Source organism: Parambassis ranga, chromosome 19 (assembly GCF_900634625.1).
Source record: "Parambassis ranga chromosome 19, fParRan2.1, whole genome shotgun sequence".
Taxonomy (NCBI): Eukaryota; Metazoa; Chordata; class Actinopteri; family Ambassidae; genus Parambassis; species Parambassis ranga.
The window spans coordinates 23,688,542-23,706,566 of NC_041039.1; the positions used below are offsets into that span (position 1 = coordinate 23,688,542).

General features: G+C 46.3%; 3 protein-coding genes across 8 annotated transcripts; all 3 read right to left on the reverse strand.

The window, feature by feature from the left end:
- Window positions 1-4,151: 4,151 nt before the first annotated feature.
- On the reverse strand, window positions 4,152-9,848 carry LOC114452552 (troponin I, fast skeletal muscle-like). 2 transcript variants are annotated; one of them, XM_028431922.1, is made up of 7 exons: window positions 6,783-6,854; window positions 5,883-5,915; window positions 5,746-5,782; window positions 5,508-5,636; window positions 5,004-5,093; window positions 4,753-4,926; window positions 4,152-4,471 (listed from the first exon to the last, which is right to left on the reverse strand). In XM_028431922.1, the coding sequence occupies exons 2-7, from the start codon at window positions 5,888-5,890 to the stop codon at window positions 4,394-4,396; spliced, it is 516 nt and encodes a 171-aa protein (XP_028287723.1). In that variant the 5' UTR covers window positions 5,891-5,915; window positions 6,783-6,854; the 3' UTR covers window positions 4,152-4,393. The 2 variants fall into 2 exon arrangements, with proteins under 2 accessions (XP_028287723.1, XP_028287724.1); XM_028431923.1 differs by lacking the exons at window positions 5,883-5,915; window positions 6,783-6,854 and adding an exon at window positions 9,838-9,848.
- LOC114452550 (troponin I, fast skeletal muscle-like) lies at window positions 5,882-12,075 on the reverse strand. 4 transcript variants are annotated; one of them, XM_028431916.1, is made up of 8 exons: window positions 11,908-12,075; window positions 9,838-9,870; window positions 9,131-9,170; window positions 8,896-9,024; window positions 8,645-8,734; window positions 8,213-8,386; window positions 6,783-8,025; window positions 5,882-5,915 (listed from the first exon to the last, which is right to left on the reverse strand). In XM_028431916.1, exons 2-7 carry the CDS (start codon window positions 9,843-9,845, stop codon window positions 7,948-7,950), a joined length of 519 nt encoding a protein of 172 aa, XP_028287717.1. In that variant the 5' UTR covers window positions 9,846-9,870; window positions 11,908-12,075; the 3' UTR covers window positions 5,882-5,915; window positions 6,783-7,947. The 4 variants fall into 4 exon arrangements, with proteins under 4 accessions (XP_028287717.1, XP_028287718.1, XP_028287716.1 ...); XM_028431917.1 differs by lacking the exon at window positions 11,908-12,075 and adding an exon at window positions 10,823-11,266; XM_028431915.1 differs by lacking the exon at window positions 11,908-12,075 and adding an exon at window positions 10,765-11,264.
- Window positions 12,076-12,202: 127 nt separating this feature from the next.
- Window positions 12,203-16,724, reverse strand: LOC114452549 (troponin I, fast skeletal muscle-like). 2 transcript variants are annotated; one of them, XM_028431913.1, is made up of 8 exons: window positions 16,164-16,724; window positions 14,580-14,851; window positions 13,351-13,374; window positions 13,235-13,274; window positions 13,027-13,155; window positions 12,852-12,941; window positions 12,465-12,638; window positions 12,203-12,384 (listed from the first exon to the last, which is right to left on the reverse strand). In XM_028431913.1, the coding sequence occupies exons 3-8, from the start codon at window positions 13,356-13,358 to the stop codon at window positions 12,307-12,309; spliced, it is 519 nt and encodes a 172-aa protein (XP_028287714.1). In that variant the 5' UTR covers window positions 13,359-13,374; window positions 14,580-14,851; window positions 16,164-16,724; the 3' UTR covers window positions 12,203-12,306. The 2 variants fall into 2 exon arrangements, with proteins under 2 accessions (XP_028287714.1, XP_028287713.1); XM_028431912.1 differs by having other exon boundaries at window positions 14,770-14,851; window positions 16,164-16,722.
- Between the last annotated feature and the right edge of the window lie 1,301 nt (window positions 16,725-18,025).

Below are 18,025 nucleotides of genomic sequence, written 5' to 3' on the forward strand. Positions count from 1 at the left end.
CTGGCGGCAAAACCAATATTTAACAACACACACAACAACTAGCTAGCTGGCTAAACCTAGCCTGTTAGGGTATCTTAGCATTATATTGTGACTGGATGATAATAAAACATCCCGTTCAGATAATTACCTGATTCAGCTGCAGAGACGCTGACACCGGGAAAGACGATCTGAGGACGTTATGAGCCAGTCTGTGTACAGTAAACAGTTTGTCTGAATTTGATCGGACTCACATCGTACTCTGCTGTCGGCCTGAAGGCTTTTCTCCTGAGAACATGATCGCTCTGTTTTCTCAGCTTGTGGAGTTAAATAAAGACGTTTCCATGCCAACACAGATCTTCTGACACCCGGCTCCTAACCAAAGTGTCCTCAGGACAAACTGTCCTCTCTGTCTGTCAACCCAGGATTCATGGAATACTCTCTAATACTCTGATCAAATGATGCACACAGAATGTTTCCCAGGGTTTAGCTGATTTAATATTGTGATAAACAAAATGAAAACAACTGACAGACCACAAAGACACAAAGTCCTGCAGACGTTTGTTTACATCTGATGACAACATGTCTCATGGTCCTTCCTTATTAAAACAAATAAGAAAATGGTTTTTAATCTCATTTTCTTCAGAGTTTTGCTGTGACGGACGGCAGCTCACGTGAACCTGATGGTGAATTTTCTGCTCCACCCTGAACCTCCTCCATATTTTTACAAGCTTCGGTCAGGACGGCTTTTATGGCAGTGTTGGTCTGCCCCCCCTCCAGCAGCTTTACAGCATGGAGGAGCCGTGTGGAGCCTGGTGACGGAGCAACGCAGCAATGATTCCACTCAGGTGGAGGAATTCAGCCTCATTAAACCAGCAGAGAGGAGTGTCGAGGCATTCCTGATGAGTGAGGCAGACGAGGAAGAGGAGGCAGCAACAATCGCTGAAAACATCCACAGAAACACACAGACACACATATTCATCCGTCAGATTATACCTCTAATCTGTGCCTGCTGAGGTCCAACCAGGAAGGTTGACTGCTCAGACAGAACAAACACACCCCCTCCTGGCCGTGGAACAGCTTTGACACTGATTCAGCACACAGGACAGAAACCTCTCCTCCTGTAGGAGCCGCTGGTGAGGCCTCAGAGCGCTTCTTCACACAGAATGAATTTATTCTGAACCTACAGACGCTCATTCTTCAGCAGCTTCTGTCTAAATATAATCAGTATCAGTTTTCACTGAGCTGGTTCAGACGCTCCCTGAACTCTGACCTTTCACCCCTCAGGGTCCCAGTGTCGATGTGCGCTGACTCATCATAAATCACTCACTGCATAAAAACTACACAGTGACGGCTAAATATAAGCCGTGAGGGTCTGTGAGACAACTGACAGGTAAACAAAGCAGACGGAGAAACAGTTTTTCACAGTTATTTAAACATTAGAGCGTCAACAAGTGAAGAACATTAAATAAAAATGCAATGTTGTAGAGTTAGAGCACACCTAGATCTTATAATAAAGAACAAGTTCAGAGAAGCTAGCTGCAGACTGTACCCACCTGTAATCCCTCTTTGAGCCACTAGGTGGAGCAGTGAGTCAGTCTGTCCTCAGTCCATCCAGAGAGGTAGACTCAGAGGCGTTGGTGTCTGTGGTCCAGAAGCCTCCAGCAGCAGCCTGTATGAGGGTCTGCTGGATCAGCTCCGTGCTCTCTGCTGGCTGCAGGGACCAGGCTTCTAGTCCTCCACGCTGCCTGAAGTCTCTGTGTGAGGAAGAGGAGGCTCCGTGCTCGACCGGCCGCTCCGTCCTGCGCTCTGATGTCTCCTCCCTGAATAAATGTCTCCTGTCCGGACTCGGCGGTGGGAGTTCAGAGACCGCTGCGTCTTTGTCCTCACAGAGATGGGGCTCAGAGACAGAGTTCTGGACGCCTCCGTCCAGCTGGACCGGCTGGTTTGGTGCTGACAGATGTGCAGCTCTGTGCGGTGAGGCTCACCGTGGTGGCTGCTGTGTTTACATCAGCTCAGCTTCTACTTTCTGCTGCTCCCTGGTGGAGCAGAGGCTCCACTCCACAGACCAGCTGTGGATAATACTCTGCTTCTATGATGATAAAATGACCATTTTAATCACAAATGTGTTGAGTTATATCACCACATGATGGATGCAGCTCCCCTTCATACTCACACCTGCACTCCTGCTTTTACTGTGGACTCACACTGCTCCTCGTCCTGGACTCCTTCATGGCTAGTTAAAGCTCATTAGAGCCAAGTGCCTCCATGCAGCTGCAGTTTAGTGCCTGATTAAACCGGGAGGTTGAAACAGAGCAGGTGTCGTCCCAACACGCACAAAAAGACACACAAACACCACACATCTGACAGTGTCCAGCCCTGTGAGCCAGCTGCTGGAACAACACACAACACCTCATCAATGACATCATTACCAAAACATCAACACGTCCAGCACCCTGCTGACAAAAACACAACGTCCACGCAACTCACCCATGGCATCAGCAATCCAACACTCCACCAACACTCATCATATCCTCCTTTCTCCTACAGGACACCAGTTTAAATTTCTAGACACCAAAATGGACGCTGCCCTCTGACCTTTTAATTGACACCTCATTTGACCAATTAGACCTTTGGCTGTTACCATCATAGAGCCCAGTCATCTCATCCACACTCACACTCCCTTACTTCACTTCAGCTCCATACATGTGATCGCCCCCTGTGGGGCAGGAGGGTCTGTGAGCCACTGTGAGGAGAATGTTTGGACAGGTCCCAGTCTGAGGACACCTGGTGGACAGATGGAGAACTGCAGCGACTGAGTCACAGGAGGAGAGTGTAGGCGTCTGTTTTATATGGCTGCTGTCTGTTGATGCGTCTCTCATCCCTGACATGAAAACAGCTGTTATGACGTCATCAGGAGACGCAGCTGTTTCGACGGTTCTGCCTGAAACAGACGTGTCGCAGGAGTCTGAGTGAGGTCACATGATCCGAATATAACGCTGAGGCATCTCCTCCACATTCCCCCCCGCAGGCCAACAGGATAAAGTTAGCTTCTGAGGAAACTCTAGAGGCCTGCACAGCCCCGGATCCCCGACAGGCTGGAGGCAGAGCTCCGAGCGCCATACAAGGAGCGTGTGTGTGAGTGTGTGTGAGGTAAATCTATAAACACCCACAGGAAGTTTTAATAATTAAAGTCTGAGAAAAAGCAAAGAAATGCAGCACAGACCCTCCAGCTGGGAGTCGAGCTGCTTTGAAAGTTCTGATGATGCAGCACGCTGGTTCTGACCAACAGGTCCTGTCTGTGCTCACTAGCGCCCCCTGTGTTCGAATATGTTTTTTTCTACACAGAAAATGGACAGAAAGGAGGACAGAGCTGATGTCAGTTCCACTAAAAATACTAGACATGTTTTTAATTCTATTTCTGCACACAGACAAATATTGAAATTAGCAGTGGTTTTACATGCAGCGCCCCCTGTGGTCATCTGAGGTAGCAGAAAGTGGTGTAAATAAAGGGCTGGGATTAGTCTTAAGGATCCTTCATAAAGCAGACTTGACTCCCAGACACTCTGCTGGTTTAGAGGTGGAGGCTGCAGTTCACCGATTGTCCAGTAGAGGCTGACTCTAAATCCAATCCTCATCTATCTGTATTATGATGAGGATTACCTATCTTTGGTAATATGTCCTATTTTACAGCATAAATAAATGTTTACAGTCTGACACACTGCTGATCATAGATGTTGACAGCTCCACTCAGGCTCCGCCTCTTTGCCCATATTTGGATTAACAGGTGGATTCATGTGCTGCTGTGATGAAAAGCTGCGGGTGATGTCACAGGAAGTTCCTCCATCTTTATTTGGGTGCAGGTGAGTGGACCGAGCAGCACAGGTAATAATTCCAGCTGCCTTTAATGATGAAGCCCGAGGTTCCATCTTATCCAAAGAAAACGCCAAAATCAGGATTTCATTTCAGTCTGATCAATGATTACTGGAGACAGAAATAATAATAAAACAATGCAGTGACTGTAGTTAGTGAAGTCATTTGTCAGATCATGTTGATAAATGTTTGAGAAAGAAGAAGCAGCTTCAGTTTGACGTGTTGCAGTATTTATTTGAATATAAACATCATGAATAAGGAGCAGAGTGTGTGTCGTGCTGAAAAGACAACAGAGCCGCAGCTTTTCCTTCCACAGTGGACTTTATTGTGCTTTTTGAACCGGGTGTGTGAATGTGTCCCTGACTGTGCGGAGGTGAAGATGTGATGTTGTGAACCTGCAGAGACTCTCCTCCCCGCCCCCCCCTAGACTAAAAGTGCAAAAACAAATCAAACAGACTGATCAGCTTCGTGCGGCGCCAAGCGGCCGACACACATAAGACACGTGGAGTGCATGTAAACAGACAGACACACAGCGGCAACACGCTTAGGAAGTCTCGAACATCTTCTTCCTGTCAGCCTTGTCCTCGATGTTCTTACGCCAGTCACCCACTGCTTCTGTTGGCTGCAGGCGACAGGAAGCAGGAAGTCATTTCAAAATAAAAAGTTCATGTGTAGATTCAGATCAGACCCATGTTTGATATTTTTTAAATTAAAATTTGAAACCTTTATTAGTCCCACAATGGGGAAATTGCTTAAGGCAGCCCAGCAAAGAGCACCATACACCAGTGAGTACACTGGAGGCTATGCGGGTAAAGTGTCTTGCCCAAGGACACACAACAGTGACTAGGGAGGATTATTTATTCAACAAGGTTTTATTGAATAAATAAAAATCGGGGAACTCACCTCCTCCTTCACCTCCTTCTTCACCTGCTTCAGGTTAGACCTCAGGTCCATGGTCACCTTGTGTTTGGAGCCCAGCAGAGCCTGCAGCATGGAGTCTGCGGACATGCGGACCTTCTTCAGGGCGGGCTTCTTCACTCCTCTCAGGTCCACCACTTTGATATTCAGGTCTTCAATCTGTGCAGCAGAAAACATAATTTTTAACCCTTTCCGCTGGTTATTTGTGCTCATGCTGCTCCTTCAGTGCTCCTCACCTCTTTGTCAGCCTTCTGCACTTTGGCCTCGATGTCGTACCTGTCCTCATCGATCTTGTCGATGGCAGCATGGAGCTTCTTGCAGGTTTCCTACAGACACAAAACCACCGGTGGAATCCCAGGAAGTATCATAGAGTGGTTTTAGTGTTGCTAACAATGCTTATCACAGCAGCTAACAGCATAACAAGACATTTGTGTGGTAGCGCACACTTTTCACTTTTCCGAGATGTGTGTTCCATAAATGCTCATCAAAAAGTTGCTAAGCTAGCTTTATGAAAAAAATGCTAAAAGCTACAGACTGAACCTGTATAGAGTACAAGTCAGCCAATCTCCAAGAGGTTAGGTTAGCACCTTCTACTAGCTTGGGTTTTTGCTAAGCTGGGCTAAAGACACCTTTGCTGAGGAGGACCAACTCACTGACACTGGGGAGTTCAGTTATTGACTTTTGATTAGCGGTAGCATCACTTAAACCCAGCTTTAGCGCTTAGAGATTCCGGCCCTCACCATCAGGGCGGCCTGGTCTCCGCTCAGGTCGGGAGCGGGGCAGTGTTCTGCCATGTAGGCCTCCTTGGTCGTAGCCAGTTCTTTCTTCTCCTCCTCGATCCAGTTCATAGCGATCTGGAGGATCAGGCTCTGCAGGACAAACAGCATGGTTAGCCAACACTTCTGTTTGGTACACATTGATCTGAAAGTGGTTTCAATCCACCAGAGAAAGTAGTCCCCCCTTTTGATGTGTGTTTACCTTCAGGTGATGCCTGCGGCTGGACGTCATCTTTTTCCTGTTTGGGAGATGGAAAGCATCAGTCACTGTTGTAATCAGATTACAGGAGTTTGTGACATGAATAATTACAGAGTCAGACAGGATGTGGTCACACTTACTCAGACATGTTGGCGGTTTTTAAGGTTCACAACCTGCATTTAAAAAAAAAAGGAAGAGAGCACATGGATCAGACCGTTGAGCCTTCCTGACCCCTGCTGAACGTCGTAGGTCGTTCAGATCAGGTTGTCAGCGCGCGCTCCTCTGAGCTCAGCATGTTCCTGATGGAGATGGATGGAGCGGAATATTTGTGCCGTAACGCGATCTTAGGCCACAGCTGAAGAGCAGCGACGTCGACTGAACTAATCTGGGATGATCAGGATCAGGTGTCGCATCTTTTAACGTTTACGAGCAGAAAGAGTGAAGGGTTAATGTGAAAAATTTACAGTGGAACATCATTAACCCAACGGCAGCAGCCTACATTCAAAGTGACTGAGGCTGCAAACCAGCTGACGCCTTAATCATCAATTAAAGGTCCACACAAAAACCATCTGCTGGTTTTACAGGACAGGCTTTACATTTCTTTATAGCCAAGGAAACAGCAAAATATATCAATATATAATAATAAATGGAACTAAAATCCTATTAACTAACACATGTATGATCAATAAAGTGCACAAAGGAACATTTGAATCTTTTTCTCTCTCCACACCTTCAAACTGTCTCCATGGGTCATCGTTCTGAGGAGAGCCGCCCTGAGGCGTTCAGGCTCTGCCTCCACCTGCTCGCTTACAATCACTTCTTAACCCAAACAGAGCGCCATCAAACTGCTCCATAAATCCAGGTTGGTCAGGAAAGGGTCAAACGGCAGCGACAAACATGCAGAAAGCGAGTTTAGGATGTCGGGACGGGTCAAAGGTGGAGGAACGGATGGTGCAGTCCTGTTGTAAATTTAAAATGTGGTGGGTTCTGTTCTTTAAAGATGCTGCTCTCAGAGAGGAAGAAGGAAAAAGCTTTCTCACCTATTGAGAGGAGGAAGAAGAGGAAGAAGAAGAGGACAAGACACACTTGGTGGAAGAAAGGGAGACACTGCCAAAGCCGCAGACAGTGAAAATCTAATAGGTATATATGGAGGGTTGCGATGCCTCAGCAAAATGCTCAGATCCTCTTTATGGAAGTGGATTCCTGGTCAGACCAATGAGCCGGCGAGCTCCTGAAATACACCCGGCCCAGCCCTGCCAGGCACAACACCCCCCATCAGACCTCCTCACTGACGGGGCGCTCTGTGAGAACAGAACCCCAAATAAAAAAAGCCCACTTTCCACACTTCTACAGAGAAAACAGCAAGTCTGAGGGGTGAAGCGGCCTTCAAAGTAAAAGCATCCGACGGAGGAAGCTGCCTTCAAAGTAAAAGCATCCGACGGAGGAAGCTGCCTTCAAAGTAAAAGCCTCTCAGGTGGAAACAGTCTGTCCTGCCCTCCTCAGCTTCAGTTCTAACTAGTTTTAATACTAGCCTTTTCAGTTACAACCTTTTATTTTGTAGGGCTGGAACAGAGGAATGTTTCACTAAATAATTTAAAAACGTCTCAAGAGTAAAACAAACTGAAGGTTTCTCTAAATTTAACAGAAAAAAGTTACATTTCTCATGTTCAAGCTGTTACAGAACATAGTTTAAAAAAGTTTATAATAAAATATGCACAAAAAGCTGTAAGATTTATGTGACAACATCTGGATAATTTAGATTTTAATTATTTTAATATAAGGACTTTGTCTTTGTCATCAGAATGTTTCCTCCAGCTGTGTATTTATCGATTTATTTTGAAATATGGTCTAACCTGTCAAAGGAATCTACTCAGGCTTTAAGTGAAATTAAAATAACCAACAGATTGCTCCTTAGTTGAAACATTTATTGCTACTGAGTGAGTGAATGTACATTCTGAGCTGATGTTTCCTGTCAGCTGTTCTAACTGCACAGAGTCATGTGACTGTTTGTGTTGGTTCAGTCTCTGGGAGGCGACGGCGTCACAAACCACCAAAGAAGAAAAAACAAAACAACAACAAAAAATAAAAATAAAAAGAAGAAGAAGAGCGTCTCGTTCCTGAAGCGTCTGGACGGGACACGGAAACGCGCTCAGACCTTAGACCTCAGACAGAAACGCCGTCCGTCCTCACCGACCTCGGAGGCTTTTAGGAAGTCTCGAACATCTTCTTCCTGTCAGCCTTGTCCTCGATGTTCTTACGCCAGTCGCCGACGGCCTCTGTGGGCTGCAAGGAAGCATGAAGACATGTTACCATGGGGACTGATGAGACAGCCATGTCTTAAGACAATGGATGAAAGAAAAAGATTTGTGGACTGTGGGACAGAATCTGCTCCGACAGAGCAGCACCCTGCAGAACCTGCAGTTCCTCTAGAGGCCACTTGAGGGTGGCTCCAGTTGAGTTGGCTCCTCACCTCCTCCTTCACCTCCTTCTTGACCTGCTTCAGGTTGGCCCTCAGGTCCATGGTCACCTTGTGCTTGCCTCCCAGCAGAGCCTGCAGCATGGCGTCGGCGGACATGCGCACCTTCTTCAGGGCGGGCTTCTTCACTCCGGCCAGCTCCACCACCTTCAGCTTCAGCTCCTCGATCTGGATGCAGAAGAACAGCCGCTTGTAATAAGAACAGACTGTTGCTATGGAAACTCATTCCTACAGACACTCGTGTCCCATTGGTCGGTCATGGCGCCCTGTTGCTATGTGTCAGAGGTCATTGCTATGGACACAGTTCTGATCTCAGTGGAGGATCCCATGTGATCAGCACCATTTTTTTTAGATATCTAATACTGGTCTCTGATTGGTCAGCTGGTCTTCAGTCCCACTCCTGACTTTCAGTCTCGGGTTTCTCACCTCTTTGTCGGCCTTCTGAACTTTGGCCTCGGTGTCGTACCTCGCCTCATCGATCTTGTCGATGGCGGCGTAGATCTTCTTGCAGACCTCCTGTTGACATTTAACCAGAACAGTGAAGTTATTGATGAGAATGAAAATACATATTTATAAATGTGTAGTCCTGCATTTCCACATACAGACACATGTCTGGAGTCTCAGCGCCACATGATGCATTTCTGTGATGCCAAACATTTTTACCCATCAGGTCTCACCATGAGGGCGGCCGTGTCCCCGCCCAGGTCGGGGGCCGGGCAGTTCTCATTCATGTAGGCCTCCTTGGCAGCTGCGATGTCCTTGGTCTCCTGCTCGATCCAGCTGGCAGCGATCTGCAGCATCAAACTCTGCAGGGAGGAAGAAACACAAGAAACTCAGAGGAAGGAGCTCCTCTTTCTCTGGAAGTATGTGACAAGTGAAAAGAAAAAAAGGAAGATAAAAAGGCCAGCTCACCTTTAGATGATGCCTGCGGCTCGAGGTCATTTTCTTTCCCCTGTCGGAGGAAGAGGAGCGAGGAGTCATGTGACACGATATGACACTAATGAAACCTTTTTCTTTCTCCTCATCTTATTTTCATAAAAAGTCGTACTTCATGATCTTTATGCTACGAGAAAACGTGAGGCGCCAACACAGATATCTGTGAATGGTTAAGTCCTCCTCTTAAAGGGGCAGGTCACCATTTTAATGTGGACTAAACTAAACTAAACTAAACTAAACTAAACTAAACTAAACTAAACTAAACTAAACTAAACTAAACTAAACTAAACTAAACTAAACTAAACTAAACTAAACTAAACTAAACTAAACTAAACTAAACTAAACTAAACTAAACTAAACTAAACTAAACTAAACTCCAGGTGGATGGACACTGAAGGCCACCTGTATAATATGAACATCAGATTTATGAGTACTGTCCCTTTAATGCAGGAAGGTCAAACAGCTGCATCCACATTGAACGTTCAGGACCTGAGCGTCCTCACACAGAGCTGATCTGTACAGCTGCTGTCACTGGACCCAAATGTTGACCTTCAGACTGATCAAGAAGAAATATGGCTTCCTGACCTGAGAACGTTTTATTTAACAACATGAAGTGTGTCTGCAGATCAGAGCATAAACATGCATGGTGAAGACAGAGAAGAAGAAGGAGATCTTGTACTTACTCAGACATGTTGGCTGTGTGAGATCTTCACGCTCTGTTCAGACACAGAAAACACGCGTCAGTTCATCGGTTGAGCTGCATGAAGCACACTGACACAGCTGAACTCAACACGGCCCATTATTGATCAGGACCACCCTTTGACCTCCAGCAGGAAACATGATATCGAGGACATTTTGGCTAATTTTGGATGGGCGGGGTCAGAAGCTGGGCCCCCCCCTGCGGTCCTTCTGCCTGGAATTCCACTTGTTCCAGCGATCCGATCCGAGCACCAAGTGCCACCAGCACAGGAACCAAATGTGGCGCTGCACATGCAGTGAGAGCTGTTAACACCGATGCAAACATCCTGCAGGCACGCAACACCCCGGCTGACACCCACGGGCTCAGGACACACTTTAAATAATCACACTCAATAAAGAGGAATCCAATCAAACCAATCAGAAAACAAATCTGCCGCACGAGGAAGTCACAATAAGACCAGCAACACACACACACACACACTTATATATACGATAAGGTCTTCATACACGATGAAGTTAGAAGGAGGACACTCTTCATCCAGACTAGGAACGACTGACTCACCTGTGAGCAGCAGGACTTTGTTTCAGACTAATCTGTGACAGCCGTCATCAGGCGGCACATTTCTAACTCACACACAGGATAAAAACCTTTCCTACGTCTGCTCAGAGCTCCACATCTTCAGCCAATCAAAATCCAAACTTTTAAAGGAACATTTTTAAATCTTAAATCTCACAGTGGCTGCAGACAAATCATCCAACGACCATCCATTCACCATCAGAATGCAAACTCTGACCCATCCACACTGCTCAGCTGAACGTCCCACAGTGTCCTCCTGTAAGGCCCCCGCTCTGGGGTCAGAGGTCACACCTGCAGCAGCACCTTTTACCAAGATGACCCTCCACAGACCAACCTGTTCAGCAGACGCTCCCTGTTACTGCGAACGGATAAGTCGACTGAGAGACTCTCACCTACCGAACGTGAGGAGGACGAGGAGAAAGGGGGGGAGAAACTGCCAAGTCCCAAACAGTAAAGAATAAACAGGGTATATAGGGTGTGAGGTGCTGGCTCAGCGGGAAAGGCCGCCCTCTTTATGGTAGCAGAGCTACTTCAGACCAATGGGCCGGCAGGCTCCAGAAATACCACGGTAACTCTCCGAGGAACCTCATAAATTTCTGCTGCAGAGAGTACGGCTGCTATCAGGTTCCTCCTCAGAGACAAGTGATGGGAAGAAGCAATTGTCACACGGCGATCTGACATTATGAACATTTCCCCCATGACAAGCAGCTGGCAGGCAGCCGGCCCCTAAGCGGCCCCACAGCAGGTCCCACAGCGGGCCCCACAAGAAGAAGACAACAACAACACAACAAGCATCAGACAACTGGCAAATAAAGTGTTAACAGTTTCAGTCCTTGGCTGCAATGAAGCAGATCAATTAATTAATTTAATAATTTTAATTAATTAATTAATTTATTTATTTATTAATTATTATTTATTAATTTATTTATTTTTATTTATTTGGACTTATTACAGTTTAATTAGTTAGGTCAGTAACCTAAATAATAATAATACTAAAGTGAATCAGTTTCCAAAAAATGTTTTCAACATATCACAGCTAGTTAAATAATTATTTACTAATATATATATAATTATTATTTTATTAATTTATTTTACTTGATTATTAAATTCGTATTTTCAGCTTAACGTTTGGCTCTACACAGTAAAGAGCCGATGCACCTCTGACTGCAGTAATAATTATTTTCACCTATTTGTCCCATATTAGGATTACATGTGTCGACAGCTGAGTAAAAAGAAGACAGGAAGTTTCCAGGGGACCCCAGAAGGTGACGGACCTGCTGCGAAACAGGTGAAGTTTTATCTCAACATCCTGTTTGTCCTTATTATCAGCCCATGATGTTTACAGACATATTTTTAGTAAGTAACTGATATTTTTTTAAGTTTTCAAATCTTAAAATTAATCAGTGAAAGCACACCGTGTACATTTCAGAGGTGAAATTATGATAACTGTTTAAAAAGATCAGAAGCTGTTACTCACCGCCTGCAGACGCTTCATCACCTCGTGTGGAGAAGAGATTTGATGTAAATGTTCGGGGATGTTTAGGTTGATGGAGGCTGAGGAGCAGGAAGGAGAAACCAAGCAGAGGAAGGCTCTCTGCTGCCATCTGGTGGTTCAACGCAAGCGCAGCACTCAACAAATCTAATAAATAAAGCCTCTACGGTCAGTTTAGGTTTCCAGTCAGGATAAAGATTTCTTTTTTTTTAACCATTCTTAAAGTTGATTTAAAGAGCTTCTGCCTACACTGAAGAAGAAACTGCAGCCTCACAGCGTGCCCTTAGTCAAAAATGATCATTAATGGTACGAGATTCAATTCCATGAAAAAGGTCAGATGTGACAGAGCGCCGGATTACAAAGTTAAGAAGTCTTAAGAAGTCTTTAGGAAGTCTCGAACATCTTCTTCCTGTCAGCTTTGTCCTCGATGTTCTTACGCCAGTCGCCGACGGCCTCTGTGGGCTGAAAGACAGACAGGTGAACACAGTGATGTCAGCGGGCGCTGGTTCAGGGTGGAGCGGGGGTGCAGCGCGGCTCCTCACCTCCTCTTTGGTCTCCTTCTTGACCTGCTTCAGGTTGGCCCTCAGGTCCATGGTCACCTTGTGCTTGCCTCCCAGCAGAGCCTGCAGCATGGCGTCGGCGGACATGCGCACCTTCTTCAGGGCGGGCTTCTTCACTCCACCCAGCTCCACCTTCTTCAGCTTCAGCTCCTCAATCTGGATGCGGAGAAGAAGCCATTCAGTCACCATGGTTACGGATGATGTACATACCACAGGCTGTGCTCTGTTACAGGGGATGACTGGGGAGGATCAGACCCGGATTCTGATTGGCTAGTTATAGGATAGTCTGTGATGAAGATGATAAGTGCTCCTCTTCATCACAGTGATTTTGGTTTTCAGTGTGAATGATGGAGCAGAAGAACACCTGACCTCTTTGTCCATCTTTGCCACCTTGGCCTCGGCGTCGTACCGATCCTCGTCCACCTTGTCGATGGCGTGCTGCAGCTTCTTGCAGATTTCCTGTTTGGTTAAAAAAACATTTGTCATCAGAAACTCAGACTCCACCCTGGGAAGGGTGGAGTCCATCTTTTCTTTTTTTGGTCACCATGAGAGCCGCCTGGTCTCCGCTCAGGTCGGGGACAGGGCAGTTCTCTGCCATGTAGGCCTCTTTGGTTGCGGCGATTTCATTGGCTTCCTCCTCCAGCCAGGTGGCGGCGATCTGCAGCACCAAACTCTGCAGGAGGAGGATCACACACACAGACGCTGTGTTAAAAAGCCTTCAGACTGTCGGATTCACGTTGAAGAGCTCTGACCTTCAGGTGATGCCTGCGGCTGGACGTCATCTTCTTTCCCCTTTAAAGCAGAAACATGTGATGTCATTAAATGTGCTGAGGGATCCTCACACAGATCAAACAGTGAGTGGACTTACTCTGACATGTTGGCTGTCTGGACTCTGCACACAAACAGACACACACAGTTAGACACAGTGGTGGAGGAAGTACTGAAGCTTGGTACTCAAGTAAACTATTATTAATAAATTGGGTATATATTACCCAGTAAAATATATACTTAAGTAAAAGTAGAAGTGCTACATCAACAATCCTACTGAAGTAAAAGTCTTAAGTACTTTTAAATGTACTTAAAGTATTAAAAGTAAAAGTACTCACACACTGAATATATATTATTGATTTCCATTGCAAAGGATCTGAACAGGTTAAAATAATCAAAGAAATCATCTTCAAATTAAAATGGACAATGTTAATGTACATGTTCAGTCCAGCACTGTGTTCATCAAATGTAACAAGTAACTACAAACACTGTAGAAATGTAGTGGAGTAGAAAGTACAGCTAACAGCTGCAACGTGGAGTCAAAGTATTAAGTATGCAAGTATTATTTTTACTTAAGTATAAATACATAAAAATTTACTTAAGTATAGTAACGAACAAATACGAATATGATACGATATGATAAATACTTCGTAATTTCCACCTCTGGTTCGACAACATGAGACCACAGAGAGCTGCTGCTCACATGTCAGCCTTCCTTCCTGCTGTCGCTGAGCAGAATGTCTGTTTTTTCTTGTTGGTGTGAGACGAGTAAAATAATTTCATGTCTGTTCTTATTGGCTGTCCTGTAAAATCATTCATTTATCATTAATTATATCCTCCTCTCATCGTCTGTGCAGCAATCATGACCTGTGACAGCAGGCCGGGGGCCCTCGTTCTCTGAGGAAAGAAACCTGAGGCTGCTGGAGCCGACCAGGTTAATCCTGGCCCAGGGGTCAGAGGTCAACACTGACATTTATGATGAGATGTTTACAAGCAGTAAAGTCTGAGTGCAGAGCTAACGAGACAAGCGAAGGACATGAATGTTACATTACATTTCACAGACTTCATTTCAGACATAGACCTGCAGATGATGATGTTCAGTTTAAAGTTTACAGCAGCAGTAAATTTAACCTCACAGAGTTTTACAGTACAGTACTGAAAAAAGCCGCAGTCTGTTTTTAGGAGTTTACACCAAACTTTAGGACATGAGCTGCATCTTCACACTTACACTTCACAAATATTTTCTTTGTTCTGTAACATCCACACACTGACTGTGATAATATTCAGACCTGAGCGTCGCCTGCACTGAAGAGGAAAAGAGTCTCTCACCTAAAGCGTGACGAAGAAGAAGAAGAAGAGGAGCAGGAGGATGGCCGACACTGACTGAAGCACTAGGAGTCACAGAGTAAAACCTGTAATCTGTGTGGTATATATGTGCTTGGACGGGGGTTTGGTGGATCCTCTTTATGGTCATGAGGCCAACAAGCTCCTGAAATACCTTCATCCTTTGACTGCTCACCTCGTAAATCCTGATTCACTGACGGCCCAACGGTCCGAGCTGGTCAGCAGTCCTCCCGGGGACAGGCCGGGCGTTCAGAGACCTGCAACAGGATGACGTCACGGTGTCAACACAGGAAGAGCCTCGAAACTCACTTTCATACCCAGAACTAATGCAGCAGGAAAAGCAGCCATTTATAGAAGAGCGACCTCAGACTGAACACGCTGCCTCCGACAGCTACTCACACCACAAACCACAGAACCAGATGATCAATAACTATATTATAGAGAATCATACTGAATCATTGACTTGATCTCTCTCTTGTTCTCTAACAGAAATCGTAGCCTGGCTGCAGACTGCAGAGAATCAACCATGTTTAAAGATTAGCTTCTGTGGCTAACAAGAAGAGCTGCACCCCCACATCAGCAGGAGAGAGAGTCTGCTGCTTCATGTTTCAGCTCACCCAGAAACAAGTTTACATTATTATTATTATTATTATCGAGAATAATGTGTCTGCATCTAACATGTATAATAATAATCATAACTTTTCAAGGCTCACAGTTAAAGAGCTTCACAACAAAACGTCACAAACTGAGAGGGACTGTACATGAATCATGAGACAGAATACAGTCCAATCCAACCAATCAGGATCAATAACTTGGAAAAGCTAAGCCATGAAAGTGAGCTTTAAGAAAAGCTTTGAAAGAGGACACCCCAAGAGTTTGCCCGTCTTTGGAAACCAGTTCCAGAGTCTGGGGGCATGGACAGTGAAGGCGCGGTCACCCTCAGTGACTAACCGGGATCTGGGGCCTGACAGGAGGATCTCAGGCTGCGTTCAGGAGCCAGCAGGCCCTTCACGGCTTTAAAAACCATCAAATCAATTCTCATACTGACAGGAGGCCGGTGAGGGGCGGCCTGGTGCTCTGAGGTCACTCCTCCCGGTGTGAGGTAGAGGCCGGGCGGCGGCGTTCTGGATCAGCTGTAGTCTGTGAATGTCGTGAATGTTTACTGATATCTGAGTAAAGGCTGCAGGAGTCAGGCTGGAGGAAATGAGGGCTAACAGACACATTAGCTGCTTGTTAGCTCTGGAACGGCTAATGTTGTTAGCATCAGAAGTTTAGCTGTTCTTTATATAACAGCAGTCACACAGACCAAAGTCTGAATCAGCCTCGGAGTTCTGACTCCAAAACATCTGAATATTTTATACATTTTTTAGTTCATGTAACAAACAAGATGGCTGCTGGATATCAGCCATGCTACACCAGCACCAGCAACTAGCTGTAAGCAGCATTCATCACATCAACAGTGACTCCTATGAAACAACAAATCAATCAATAACTCAATAACTGTGCAGCAGTCAGACGTTTGTAAACGCTGCACCACATTAAATTAAAGAGTTAAATATTGATACGAACCTGATTGATGACGTCATGCTGGAATCTGAAACAACAGAAACACAGACTGAAAGAAGCAGCAGCCACTCAGGAGGACATGGAGGACATGAACTCACCCTCTGCTCGTCATCAGGAGGAAGAACAGGTAAGGGCCACCCGGGGTTAACAGAGGTCAGGTCAGCAGCAGTGAACCTGTCTTATCATGGTCTAAAGTTTGTGGACAGTGTGTCCCACACAGACCTGCTGTAGGAGCAGAAAGTCCTCTGCTGCCCCCGTGTGGTCACTGTGGGTCATTTCAGCTCTCTGATGCTGCAGGGCTGAACTTACAGCTTAAGGAGGAGGAGGAGGAGGAAGAGGAGGAAAAGGGGGAGGAAGAAGAGGAGGAGGAGGAGGAAGAGGGGGAGGAGGAGGAGGAGCAAGTCCTCATGGCTGAGAACACGGTGGAGAATCTTGTTGCTGATGGATCATAAAACCTGTTTCATAACTTAACTCACATAACATAACTTTTGTGTTTTTGACTTTAACCTTTAACCAAGCAGTGGTCCCAGAACCCCAACCACCCATCCATCCATTCATCCATCCACCCATTCATCCATCCATCCACCCATCCACCCATCCACCCATCCACCCATCCATCCATCCACCCATCTATCCATTCATCCATCCACCCATCCACCCATCCATCCATCCACCCATCCATCCATCTATCCATCCATCCATTCATCCATCCACCCATCCACCCATCCATCCATCCACCCATCCATCCATCTATCCATCCATCCATCCACCCATCCACCCATCCATCCATCCACCCATCCATCCATCTATCCATCCATCCTTCCATCCACCCATCCATCCATCCATCCATCCATCCACCCATCCACCCATCCATCCATCCACCCATCCATCCATCCATCCATCCATCCATCCATCCATCCATCCATCCACCCATCCTCCACCCATCCATCCATCCATCCATCCATCCACCCATCCATCCATCCATCCACCCACCCATCCATCCATCCATCCATCCATCCATTCACCCATCCATCCACGCATCCTTCCTTCCATCCATCCTCAGATGTGTGTGTTTCAAACAAGAGGAGACGTGTCGCGTCCTAGCATCACACATCTGAAGGGCTCTACACCAAACAGAGACGATCTATGATCAATACACCAACAAACAAATCATCTGATTGGACGGCTGCCCTCACAGCAGGCTGTCTGCTTCTGGAGGTTAAAGCTGCAACATGGCGGCTGGTTTTGAAACAACAGCTCATTTCTGTCATGTCTCCCTGACTCCCAAACCTCAACACAACACGAGCAGAACAGACAACACGCACACGAAAAAACTCTAAATCCAGAAAGTTACATCTTCCTGAACACAGACCAGACCATAGCCCAGTAGGAGGCCGGTAACACCTCCATGGACATGGTGTCTAGTCCCTCACCGATAAACACAGAACTACAAAGAGCACAACACAACCTCAGTGAAGCCTCAGCCCTCCTTCATCAGAGCTCAGAGAAGGACCTGCACCAGGTCTGCTCAGAGAAGGACCTGCACCAGGTCTGCTCAGAGAAGGACCTGCACCAGGTCTGCTCAGAGAAGGACCTGCACCAGGTCTGCTCAGAGAAGGACCTGCACCTGGTCTGCTCAGAGAAGGACCTGCACCAGGTATGCTCAGAGAAGGACCTGCACCAGGTCTGCTCAGAGAAGGACCTGCACCTGGTCTGCTCAGAGAAGGACCTGCACCAGGTATGCCTCAGGGGAACACAGATGGACAGAAGACCTAGCTGGATCTGCAGGTGTGCTGTGTGCTTTGAGCATGTTTGTGTGGAGACGGAACATCTGATGAGAGCAGACCGAGGAGGGAACAGCTGTT